Raw genomic sequence first — 13,168 nt, 5'->3', positions numbered from 1 at the left:
TTTGGCCAGGAATGAGACTCTGTCTGTAGTGTTAGTGTCTATATTATTGTTTATAGCTTTTTATGTGTTGTTTTTATATTTGAATGATATGTTAAGTGCTTTGGTCAGCTGTGCTGTGGTAAAGCGCTATATAAATAAAGTTGAGAGAGTTGAGGCTTCCTTCACTGGTACCGCTCCCAGCCATTGGTTCCGCTACGTGGATGACACATGGGTTAAAATCAGGACCCAGGAGGTAGAGGCTTTCACCAAACATATCAACTCTGTGGATGACAACACCAGATTCACTCGTGAGGATGCTAGAGATGACTGTCTGGCCTTTCTGGATTGTGCAGTCCACCTGGGAGGGCACAGAAGCCTGAAAGTAGAAGTATATCGGAAACCTACACACACGGACCAATACCTGCTTTTTGACTCACACCATCAACTTCAACACAAACTGGGAGTCATCAGAACTTTAAATCACAGGGCAGAGGAAGTGGCCACAACGGCAGAAGGGGCCAAGAAGGAGAAACTACATATCCAGAACTCCCTTAGGGCTTGTGGATACCCTAAGTGGGCCTTCACCAAAGCGAGGAAGAGGCCCAACACCAATAGGAAGAAACCAGAAACAAATGAGGTGAATGTTTGTTTAGAGTGGTACACCTCTTCATCGGTACATATACCATTGTTTACCTATCTATGGAGGAGAAATTCAAATTAATGAAGGCTGTTGTGGTTCGTCCTGCTGTCCACTTTCATATTTTTTGTTTATGCGTTGTCCTGGCTTCCTGATCCAGTGTTCTCCCATCGAGATGTCTTTCCCCTGGTTTTATCAATCTGAAATAATCACAGACTATTTGGAGTTATGATGGCTGCAAAGCTAATCTGGAGGTACCCAGGACTGAACAGTAAATGGTTGGAAATGAGCATGCCATGGGTTCTTTAAATTTCTTGTTTACAGCTGCTTGCGCCTGTGGAGAAACATATTTGGTCAACAACTATGAGGATGGGAAAGTGAAACTGGGCAGGAGAAAGTTCAGCTGAATCCTTTGTGTTATTAGCACTCAAACTTTTTGCCCTGTCACTTTTCACTGTATTCTTACTTTTTTTTTTTTTTTTTTTTTTTTTTTTTTTTTTTTTTTTTTTTTTTTTTTTCTTGCCGTGTGGGACTAGTTATAAAACAAGCTGATGAAATGATTAGAAACTGTCTGCAGCATGTTCCATTGGATGAGCAAATTCTTGGGAAATGCACACTTATGGTTATGAAGATGAACCTTGCATAAACCTTTCCTCACTGAATCAGCCCCCCACTCCACACCCCCTCTGCTTCCCTTTATCTCCACCCTTAGCTGTCTTTATTTATTTCCCTAATTCGTCTCTTATATTATCAAACTGCAGTCACCAAAAACCTCAGCTTTCTGCATTCTTGAGGCCTGTAAATGAAACTGGTATAGAACTAGAACCGATGGTGTCTTATGAGTTTTGGACAGGAATTTGAATTCTGAACAGTTTTTGGACAATTGAGATACATAATCTACTGCATCAAGGAAGCTGTGAAATGATTTTACCATGCATGTAAATGCACTTTTTGTCTGGCTGGGCTTCCCATGTACAGCCACAGCAAAAGTGAAAGCTTCTTCCAGCTTTTGGCATCTGGTCGCCACTTAAAGGATAAGGTCAGCCTTTTCTATATTAACAACATTTTAAACACTCCCCATACAGAGCCTAAAACCAACTACTTACTTTTAATGTCAGTCAGTCCTGGATTAGTTTAACCATCTGTACCACAGACCTGGTGACATGTTTCCTCATTATGAAACGAGACCCTGATAGTTCCTCAAAATGTTGCCCCTAAGGTTCCAAACAGCCATAACATCTCACAGCATCTGAAGCAAGCACAAGTCAAGGGCCCATGCACAAAGATGTTAACAAATATTAGGGTCTTGTGTTTCATAATGAGGAAATGTCATCCAATGCAGCAGTGTGTTTACCTTGTTTCTAAATCATTTTTTTCACAACTACTGAGGGCTTTGGTACAGACAAATATGCTAATCCAGGACTGACAGATATTAAAGTGAGTAGAGGCAAATGTTGGTTTTAGCCACTATATGGTTAAAAATAGAAAATGACTGGCCTGGTACAATTGTACATACAGAGATAGTGAAGCAAATATTTAGGATAGACACTTTTTCATAGTATCTCGCTGTACAAAGAAAACTAGTGCAAGCTCATATGGTAATTTGTAATAGCTGGATTTTTAGGAGCCTCGAACTGTGATAATCATGTAAATAAACGAATCTATGTTAAAGACACTGCTCGTTGCATTTATCTGAAGCAGATTTCTAAGGCTTGGTCCATGACTTGCATCTTATTTTTTTGGACAGACATCAGCGTAGGACCGTGGCTCTTTGCTAGTCTCCGATCACTTGATCACAGCTACCTGGAATAAACATTGCAGAGGCTCACCAAGGCGATAAGACAAACGTGCATATCTTGGGAAGCAACCGGCCCTGTTTTAAGTGCTTCTGAAGAAAGCTGTGTACTTGACAGGGTGAGAGTCTGTTACATACAGCGTACAGTTTAAGGTCCCTCTCTTCCTCCTCTCAGCAGGAGTAGGTTCTCACCGTGGAGCTGTCCAGCCGCTGCACCGCTCCGACTGTAAGGCGAGACAGCAACAGATAAAGATCTTTAAGTACGAGTATAAAAACCTGTATCCCATCAGATGGACCCAGAGTGAGAAGGAAACAATCTTCCACTTGGTTACCACCCCAGAGAAGTGCCACAAGATTAGACATCCTCAACAGTATGAGTAAGATCACAAGCAAAACACTTCAACACAATGGAGATTATTTGCAGCGTCACCCTCAGAAGTGAAACGCAGTCAAGGAAGTGTTAGTTGAGTGGACGCCACCAGCAACAAGACTGGAGTGTAGTGTGGACATCACAGACCAGGGAGCACAGAGACGAGAGAGGTACACAGGAAGGCTGTTTGTGTCACAGGGAAATTTGTTAAAGGAGAACACTGGCCAAAATCAGTGCAATTGCTTGATTTCCAGTAATGTAAGACAACTTGTGTGGTGTAATTTGTATAGAGACAGCTGATAAAAGACTTTGTTCAGTTTAACAGATAATTTCTGCTCATTGCAACTTGGGTCTTGTGTGGCATTTCGTTCTTGACCAGGGCAAGAGCAGTAGACGGCACTCAATCATAATTCCATTTATGCACTTTTGATTTAATTTCCAAATAAAATGATTTAAATCATTTTTCTTGTTTACAGCCTATCAAATTACATGCATCTGTTGCCCTGTCGCCATTTTGTGGAGATACTGTAGCTGTGTCCCCCGCAACAATTACTTAAAGCTGCATTAACTAACCTCCTCTTTGACCGTTAAGGGCGAAGTGAGAGCCAAAACAAACTCGAGCAGTATCCTCTCTTCTTCCTCCGCTTCTGGCTGCCCCCCTGCCTTGTCTCTGAAACGACATATTTGGTCCCGACAGCCGGAGACAGCTGTAGCAGTCAGGTAGCACAGCAGTAACAAGTGGCTGCAGAACTAATGTATGTAAATATAGAGCCCGTGGTTTTAGATGGCATTACAGCGATGCAATGTCAAAGAGGTTTACATTTTAGTAATATGCATGTTTAACATTGTTTTTAGCGGATGCATCTGTAGTAACACAAGCAAATTATACAGAGGAATCTTTTTCCCCAGTAATACTGATGCAGTACTAATGTTCTGGCCACTATCGCAAGAGAAATTTCATGTTATGCTTTGATTACAGTACTTGTGCATCTAGCAGGAAGAAAGCCCCATCTGTGTCAAATTTTAGTCCTTTGGATGCTTTTAATGCTCTCCATCTCTGACATGCCAAACTGATATTAACCCTGGTTTTGACCCATTCCTTGTTGTACTCGTTCTGTGCTACAGAACCCTCTTGGGGTCTAACAGGTTTGCTTCCATTCTGGATTGTACCTACAAAGGGTTTGAAAAACACATCTTCTGTCTTCTACACCCCCGCTGATGTGAGGTGCAGACTTGAACTGCCACAAAGGACAAGAAATAAACAGGACCTGAAGATGGCAGAGTGGGGTGGGGGGTTAAAGTACAGCAGGGAGACAACACTTCTATTTATTTATTTTTTTACTTCATTTATCCAAATTTGTGCTAAAACTTAGTTAATGCAGCTTTAAGTCTAGTCCAGAGCTACCACCATTAGAACCAAGTTCCAATAACCTGGAATTACTGTACCCTTTACTGAAAGCCCTGTTCAGCCAGTGTGCTCTTTTAACGGCAGATGGATGAAGAATGACACATTGGTTTGATTTCTTGAAACATCCAAGACATCATTTATGTAATCATCCTGATTCAGGCTAACGTACATAGCACTGCCCAGACACCTTTTGTTTTGCTGCTTAAATTCTGTAACTTCAAGGGTTACACCAGCAAGCATGGGTCCTAATCCATAACTTGACCCCTGAGCTTTTACCACCAGGGTGACTAGACAACTACAGTATATTGCAACTCTGCAAAACAACACCCTTGGAGCAGGACATAAGAAAAATTAAATAATAGTAGAGAGAGAAGAAAGATAAGGGGAGAGATACAGCAGGACAGTGGTTGGTAGAGACCATGTAAAGAGAGGGGAAGATATGTAGAAGAATACTGAGACACGCAGGGCAACAAGCCCAGAACCTTCAGTGGGGCATAGCTGACCTTGAAACCAATCCAAATACATGTCGTCAGGAGTGTCATCCAGGGCCTCATAGAGGACTGCAGAGCAGCCGTCAGAGAGAACAAGAGACATGGTCACAAAACAGCAAGGAGCAGCATCTCCTGCGCTGAGCTGTGGTGCTTTGACTGAACCTTTGCTTTGTTGCCGAGTTTGAAAGGCACACTGCAGAAAATATCCATCTTTAACACAGTTCGTGTACTGCTAGCATCAAGCCTTTAAATACAGATTTGAGTCAAACAGTCTGTCAGTGGGGGCCTGACCTGTGGAGCAAGGTGGGGAAGCAGGCACTCACCCTCAGGAGGCAGCCTCCGGGAGTGACCCGACGTGGTGAGACGGAAACCAGCAGGGAGCGTCTCTGCAGAGCCAGGCATCATACTGATCCCATGAACATCTCGGGGCGGGAACTGCCTCCTCCACGATGGACCTCGGAAATCTTTGTCATCACACTGAGACAAAAAATGGCATCCGTTTACTCCTAAGGCAAACATGTAATGATTGTAGTATAAATACAATAGGATTGGCCTATATTTTTATAATTAGAAATGCCTTCTCTTCCAAAACTTTCTAAACAAGTTATCTGACCTACTTGTTTTGCTGTAAAAGAAAGGTTTGTCCTCCAAGACCAGTGCAGTAAAGAAAAAGAGTGTGCTGCCTTCGCTTTGTTGTATTGTTGACATCAATTATGAGACAGTGTATGAAGTCTGCTTTCAAAAGCTTTGTGAATAGTTTTAGGATATTGGGAGATTTCAGCATCTTTAAAACTCGACAAAAATAATTGGTAACACTTTAATTTACAGGCCGTTGAAATAGCCAGGGAAACGTGACTCACTGAGTAGCTGTTTATGTAGTAGCTCCGTGTAAAATCAAAGCAGAATAAAGAGGTTGGGCCAGTAATTCTGTTCTAATATATTGTTATAACAACAGGTATGGGCAGAATATTCTCACTGGTGTGGTTCAATCCAAACGTAAAGCCAGCGTTCCAGTGATATAGTCAAGTATTGTAGGTAGTTAACTTGTTTACTTGCTATTTGGTAGTTTATCATACATAAATTACCTGTATATTTAAAAGTATGAATGCACAACACTTTTGAGGCAGTGGAAAGATAACTTCAGTGATATTTCATGGTACTATGTCATTATGTAATTCTTGAAAAATGTGTACAAATTTCATAGAAATGAGTCACTTTATAGTATTTACAGTAAAAATACATACATTTCATTATATTGCAACCATCCATATGATTCACACAATGGAAAGTAAGAGGAGATAATGAAATTTCTAGTGTTTGCTACCATTTCTTGTTGGTAAACAAAGATTACAGTGGCTGTCACACCTCTTGGCTTGTTCAAAGGTAAATCCCTGGAAAAAACTGATATTAGTTACAGAAAGTACTTGGCTACATCACTGGAATGCTGGCTGTACATTTATATTGAGCGACAACAGCAAGGATGTACTGCCCATCAAAAGCCAAATATTTAGTAGGCTAACGAAGTCGTTTCTTCTGAAACAACTTGTGGCCACATACCTGTTGTTATAACAATAAATTAAACAGAATTACTGGCCACACCTCTTTAGTGTGCTTTAATTTCAGGTGGTATTTCCCAGTAATTGGTTATTCACAAACAACTACTCAATACAACAATTTTTTGGCAATTTCCTAGCAATTTCTCCACATTACTGCCTGTAAATTAAAGGGTTACCAAATAATTTACAGCTATTGTACTAGCTTGACATGTAGCTTTCCAATCCTCAATAGGTGCATTATAATCACAAACAGATGAAAAGTCCATCAGACATTTAAAGAGCCCATGGCATGCTTTTCTGTTTTCTGACTCATCTACAATATTACAATGAATTATCATCTTAAACGTGACTGAAAGCTCAAAAAATGAGGTATAGCTATGTTGCTGCACTTCCATGCAGAAGTAACTCTGTTTATACAAGTCCCACTGGTGAGACTTTTTTCCACCTATGTAAAGTCTTAGTTAATAGTTTATAGATTGGAATGGTCATTCTCCTGTCTGTGCACGTTCATGTGAGCTTGCCTGACATCCACTGGTGCCATTTTAAAAGTGGGATTTTTTTCAACTGCATGGAATTTTGTGGCTATACTGTATTTTACCTCCTGCTGCTGCACTGTGATCAGAGGATGTGGAGAAAAATACAGGGCCTGAGGTTACTGCATGTCCGGGAATGTTCCTGTTCCGGGACTCTCTGTTTTACCTGACCGGGTCTAACCTACAAGCAGCCGGCCTGTGAAGGCCCCTGCGGGGGTGAATGATCAGCTCATCAACCTGGATTCCCCTAGAGCGCAGTCCTCGTTTGTTTTGACTGCTTGAGGCCAGTGTGTCTGCCACGTGATGTGATACCAGCTAGCGAGAGGATTCTAATGATCCATGATATTGTCAGTGCAGTGCTACCTGCTGGATTTAATTTCACTACTTCTGGAACGTGGTCATCTGTAACACGAGGGATTTATGGGGGAAGATTTAGGGACCGGACCGCTGGTTGGATTTACCGACCTCGGAGCTACTTGAAAGGGAGTGATGCTTCCACTACTCGGTGGGACATAACGGTGAATAGAAAAAAACCCCACATATATTGCTTTTGCCTGTTAATGAGTTGTTTCCGTAGAGAGTTGTTGTAAGGCTGGAGACATTACCATGTCTGCTTAATGACAGTTAAAATATGGGGTTTCTCAATTACTTGCTTTGTTTAGAGTGTTACAAATCTCTTGTCATCAGTACATATACTGTTGTTTGCCTATCTAAGGAAGTGAAATTTAAATTAATTCATGCTGTTGCTGTTCGTCCTGCTGTCCACTTTCATATTCTGGCTGGAACATGTCAGGTAGGATTTGAGGTATTGTCATTGTCGAAAACATATATTTGTCAGTTTTATGGTTTGTGTTTTCATAGCTTGGTGACCGGCGACAGAAGGTGCGCCCGTTCACAATCTCTCCTCCGGTTTTCAGGAGGAGGCTCTCTTTGCAGTATTGAGTTTTATCTTCTGAAATAATTTGTTTTGATGGGTGCAAAGCTAATCTAGAGGTACCCCAGATTAAAAATTAATTGGCTGAAAATGAACATGCCATGGGCTCTTTAAATATGTAGTTTATGCTTTCAGTACTGTACACCTTTACAGGTTCTTAAATATATACACCTGTTGGTAATGGCTACTAAGTCTTGTTTGTTCTGACCTTTCACCTCAGTGATGTAGGTTAGTCCTGTGTGTGATAGACAGCTGCTGCTCACCTCATCCAGTCTCCTGTCGGTGCCCAGTGCCAGCAGGTTATTGTACTCTCGTTCCAAAATCTGACGTGCCTGAGGAAAGAAACACATTGAAGACATGAGTTTCACAAGGCCACCTATTTCTAGCAGCTTTGTGCCAGAGGCAGCTGATACATTTTGTTATTTGCATTGCATATCCATTTTACCCAAGTACAGATGAGATGAGCAGTAGAAATTCACAGTTCAACCTGCCAGAGCGACAGTTGGCAAAGCTGCATGTTGTGATTTAGCTTACACTAGCTTTTGAAGGGCAGTAACAGCGTACCTATTTTTGGACCTAAGTTGATGATAGATGACATTTATCATCTATCATAGATGATATTTATGTCCATGTTTGGCTATAGATAGATACTTTACTGGTCCTGAGGGAAATTTAGGTATCCAGCAGCAACAGCAATGATTACCAAAATCACAGCAAAGTAAAGAAATGTATAAAGTGTAAGACTAAAACACAAATGGACTTTATTTATATAGCGCATTTCCACAGTGTGTTACACTGGCCAAAGCGCTTTACAGAGATGATTGACCCATTCACAAGGAAACACAAGGAAAGAAAGTATTAAAAAAGAGATGTGTAAACATAAGTGTGTGTGTGTGTATATATAAAGAAAGTCACTTTCGGCTTTTCACGAAATTCAAAACTGCTGTCCCCGTCTGACCTGCAAAGCTAAGACTATATACTATACATTAGTTGCACTACCTGAGTGTTTTGGGTGGGGATCTGGAGGAGCAGCGCCAAGCTGCTGTAATCAAAGTTGTCATCCAGAGCGACCAGAGCTCCGTGCACGCCACTCTCCAGCAAGATGTTGGCGTAGTCCCTCAGGCCTATGCTCTGCACCCAGCGGATGACCCGCTCATTGCTCCACACCAAAACATCTGCAGCACACAAAAAAAAAAAACCCCAAAAAATCCCATTTTAATCTCAGATCTCCGCTTCTTTTTAACCTATTTGGATTTCCTTACCTCTCATTTCATGCTGGCTTTGCTCCCTGCGTCTCTCCAGTTCCTTCCTGTCGTAGTTGAGCTTCTTCAGACCCATGATTCCATATTGTAAACTTGTTCTGGTGTCACAAAAGCACACATACACGTGATAGGACAAATCTTTTTCTCATCTATTTATGAACATTATAAACAAACACCTATGACAGAAAGGCTTACTCAGACTAATCTTCAGATACTTTAGTTTGCAGGTCTGAAATCAGTCACCATGAGGCAGGATGAGGTTAGTCCAGTACCTGTGGAAGCTGTCCACCATTTTGAGGTGCACCCTCAGATCCTTCTTGGTGAGGTGGTCCAGCATGCGGGCATCCACCAGGCACTCCATGAAGTAGCTGCGGTACTGAGGTAGTCCTAGACTGGGCAGCCACTCGTTCCCTATCCACTCATGGTTCATGTCGCCATAAGCTAGAGTCTGAGAAAAGACCTCAGCCTTCAATCAGAGCTTCATAAAAGCAAACAGCTTATTTGTAATGGATACATTTTCATATTGGCTGCCAGTTTGAACTGGTCATTAAAAAAAAACAAAAGTGTTCTGTTACCTGTGCCCAGCTCCCCTCTTCAGACTCTGACTTCTGATCAAAACACAATAAAAAGAAAGTCATCTGAATGCTGCTGCATAACAAAACGTCCCTTAAAATGCAGCTAACAAGTGCCGCCAAACCACACTGATGAAGCGCAAAGTGCATGCTGAATTCAGGATTCAGATGAACAAGGGTCATATCAGTCAATTTAAGCAATATATGATTTAGTTTGTGCAATCCAAAGTTGAGTCTGGTTGCAAAGCTCCGACCTCTATGAGACCCCGATGAAGGAAAAAGGGGGGGAAATCTCTTTCCCAACCTCTTACATTTTGATGAACCTTGAACTAACCAAAAGCAGCTTTTAAGACATGGTAAAAGGTTTGTGGGAGCTACTGTTGAGCAAGATAAAAGGAAAGAAAGCCGTAATCTAAATGGCAAGTGAATTGGTCTCCAGGGCTGCTCTTAAACTCAGATGTGGCCTAGACTCATAGTTTGCATTTGGTTTAGAAATAGGTTACTAATGGGCTACAATGCTGTCCAGGAAAATGGTACAAGATTGATTATTAGCTGTGGATTTCCTTAAGCCACAACGGACAAACTGCATAGCATTATAGACTATGTGCTTGTAGTGTATGCTGATTTCTTTAAGATGGGTGCAAAGCCTCAGAAATGGGTAATAGCCCACATGTGATCATTTAAGTAGTGTATTTTTAACACTACTCCAGTAGAGTTTTGTATGGCTGTGGGCTGAAGATATTCTACCAACTTAAACTTGATGTGATTATCACAATTTATTACCTTCATTCCATGGCTCATCACAAAGAACTTGTGCACTTTCCTGTGGCTTGGGACAGCCTAACAATGATCCATCACTACACATCAGATATCAAGAATTTTGTTTTTATTTATATCTAAGATGCTGCATTTCCCAAGCAGCTTCATCAGGCTGCATCACTGTACCTGGAGGAGCTGGATGCTAAATGTGATTTAAGTAACTTCTAGAGACCTGGTGTGTGATTAGTGGTGTGGTACTGTACCACAAGAAAAAGGAAAAACAGTCTAGCCCTCAAGATTGATGACTTTTCTTAACTAACCAACTAAATTCTTGTTTAACATTGATGAAAAGCTCACAGCACAGGAAAAGGGTTAAATGACTCATGCCTTCTCCACCAGCCAACACCGGGGTCTTGCTTCATTCAGTCCTTTTGGTATGCACCCTCACACACTCATGCACACGACTGGCAAATAAAAAGACAGGTGAGGGTGATGGACACAAGGGGACTGACCGTTTTGGAGGGGGCTGCCAGGGTCTCCATCTCCTCATGGGTCACCCATACATTGCCTGATGGCTGCAAGGGCCAGAGAGACAGCGCGGCAGCAGGGTTGGTAGTGGAGGTCCGGTAGGAGGGGCAAGCAGTGTTAAAGAAGAAGAGCAGCACCACTGTAAGCCAATAGTGTTATAGCATCACAGTCAGATGATGAACTGGCCCTGAACCCGCCAGGGGTCAAAGGGCATCACAGAAGACAAATACACAAAGACAGTACAGCACAGAAACATCCCATCTTTGGCAAACAGTACATGTAGAACCAAATAACACAGCTGGCATGCACAAGAAAGACTGAACACACTGGTACCAATAACAACAGACAAAATCCACATTGCTCATCTCTCTCCATTTAACAACTACTAGGGTCAGTTCACTCAAATTACAGAAACACACTTAGCTCCTGTGTTAACCTAGTCATGCAGAACCCTCTGGTTTTATTTGCTTAGGTTTTGAAAGAGATCCTTCTAGGGCTGCAACTAATGATAATTTAATTGCTGATTATCAGTTGATAGTCTGATTGTGAAACATCCAAAACAGAAAAAACTGGCCACAGTTATTTCTCAGCATGAAAGATGACCTATTCTGGTTGTCCACATCCTAAAGATATTCAATTTGACATCATGTACAGCAAGTACAGTTTTTGCCAAACACAACCCTCAATTTATGCATTAAACTTCTTACTATTTCTGCCAATCAACTAACTGATTAATTGTTTCAGATCTCAGTTCCTGCAGCTGTCACTCTGGATAATCTAATGAGTATGCTGCAAGAGGTTTTAATAGGTAGTTCCAATACATTTGTCAGTGAACATTGCAGTATTGTGATGGAGATGGAAATTTCATGACAACTCCAAAATGTTCTGCATGGATACAAAACACTAGAGGTACCACAGAAAATATGTTCATTTGTAATTTGGGTGAATCAATCCTTTAATTGTCCATTTGGATGCACTGCTGTGTCATTGTAGCAGCAGGTTAAGCTGCCATGACCCTGAGAAAAACAGCCCAAGTAATGCAGACCACTCCCCTCACTGCACATTTGTGCAGGATCCAGTTTTTACAGTGGAGGTAAAATGACCTCTTCTGCTTGAATCACACTTCTGTCTGCACTGACACTCTGTTAAGTGTGTGGGGGTCTGAGTGTGTCAACCGGATGTGTGGAGTCTCGTGAAAATTTCACGAGGTCTGGAAGTGGAGCTAAGTGGTCAGAGAGAGTGAGGTAGAGGGGGAACAGAAGGGAGGACACAGAGAGTACAGGTGTAATTATTTTACATCAGGAGAGGACAGAAAAAGTGCATGTGTTATGACTACTGCATGCATACTGTAGATAGTATGGTGTCAAGTCGGAAAACAAAAACTTGAATAAATATACTTGGCTGGGTTTATATAACAACACACAGCTCCTTGTGTCTGGTCCACATTGTTTGTGTCCCTTCAGTATGAAGCATGTTATCCTGGCTCTGAAGTGTGAACAGTCACTAATCGCTAAGGAACAGCACAGGCTGTGTATAATTACTATGACAACAGAAACTGGTAAATATCTGGACAGCTAAATTACAGTACACACTGAGCACCGCTGTAATATTGACTTATTTACATAAAGACTGGACTAATTTCACTTTATAAGATATAAAAATATATCGAGCTGGTAGCGATTATGTTGTGGTGGCTCTGTTTGCTCATCACCCGCCTACACATGGTACCCATGTGCAGAGGAGTTGAGCATGTAAGCAGAGAGGAGGCAGAAATTCTGGGATTTTTTTTTTTTTTGTTAAACATAACCAGCTTTTCTGGCTAAATAACATTAGAATGAAGTAAAGTGCCCTTACTATTAGAAAGAAAAGTGCAGCCATACTGACTTGCCTAGGTTAGTATGCTAGCATGCATTTTTGTTTAAAGGAATAGTTGACCCTTTTGATTATTACACTTATCAAAAGGGAGGCCAGGGCGAGGGGAGACATCGCGTTCCTGTGGTATGACCAACTAGTGACCTGTCCTCGGAACCAGAATCCAGGACCTATGACCAACATGCTGAGGACCAGTATGCCAAGACAAGAAGAGTATGAAGGGGTCACTGGACCCTCAGCCCTGTATAAAGAAACACGCAGGTATATTGATATCTGTGAGGGCAAATGGTCGTTGGAACCAACAATTAGCCGGGACCAACAACAAGTATGACCCACGTACGGAATGAGGCAAGTGATTTGCTACAGAGGTTAATAGTTTTTGAGGGATTGGATCTGGAACTGAACACAATTGGAGACACTGAACAACATTATCATGAATCGGACGATGACTTTGACCCTGAAAAAAACTTTT

The 13,168-nt window shown here is 41.6% G+C and overlaps 1 protein-coding gene across 10 annotated transcripts in view; it reads right to left on the bottom strand.

The window, feature by feature from the left end:
* Positions 1–13,168, bottom strand: part of ppfia2 (PTPRF interacting protein alpha 2) — a 141,930-nt gene that overhangs the window by 2,812 nt on the left and 125,950 nt on the right. For 4 of the 10 annotated variants that reach the window (XM_020613667.1, XM_020613668.1, XM_020613672.1 and 1 more), the window contains 9 exons: positions 10,809–10,871; positions 9,541–9,573; positions 9,238–9,413; positions 8,966–9,063; positions 8,703–8,878; positions 7,967–8,035; positions 5,004–5,157; positions 4,693–4,749; positions 2,550–2,635 (listed from right to left, as the gene is read on the bottom strand). In XM_020613667.1, coding sequence (XP_020469323.1) covers positions 2,583–2,635; positions 4,693–4,749; positions 5,004–5,157; positions 7,967–8,035; positions 8,703–8,878; positions 8,966–9,063; positions 9,238–9,413; positions 9,541–9,573; positions 10,809–10,871 — 879 coding nt within the window. In that variant the 3' untranslated portion in view covers positions 2,550–2,582. The remainder of the gene's footprint in view (positions 1–2,549; positions 2,636–4,692; positions 4,750–5,003; positions 5,158–7,966; positions 8,036–8,702; positions 8,879–8,965; positions 9,064–9,237; positions 9,414–9,540; positions 9,574–10,808; positions 10,872–13,168) is intronic. The other 6 variants (XM_020613670.1, XM_020613674.1, XM_020613676.1 and 3 more) reach the window with 3 other exon arrangements.

Source organism: Monopterus albus, unplaced genomic scaffold, assembly GCF_001952655.1.
Source record: "Monopterus albus unplaced genomic scaffold, M_albus_1.0 scaffold136.1, whole genome shotgun sequence".
Taxonomy (NCBI): domain Eukaryota; kingdom Metazoa; phylum Chordata; class Actinopteri; order Synbranchiformes; family Synbranchidae; genus Monopterus; species Monopterus albus.
This window is presented reverse-complemented; position numbering and strand designations above follow the sequence as displayed.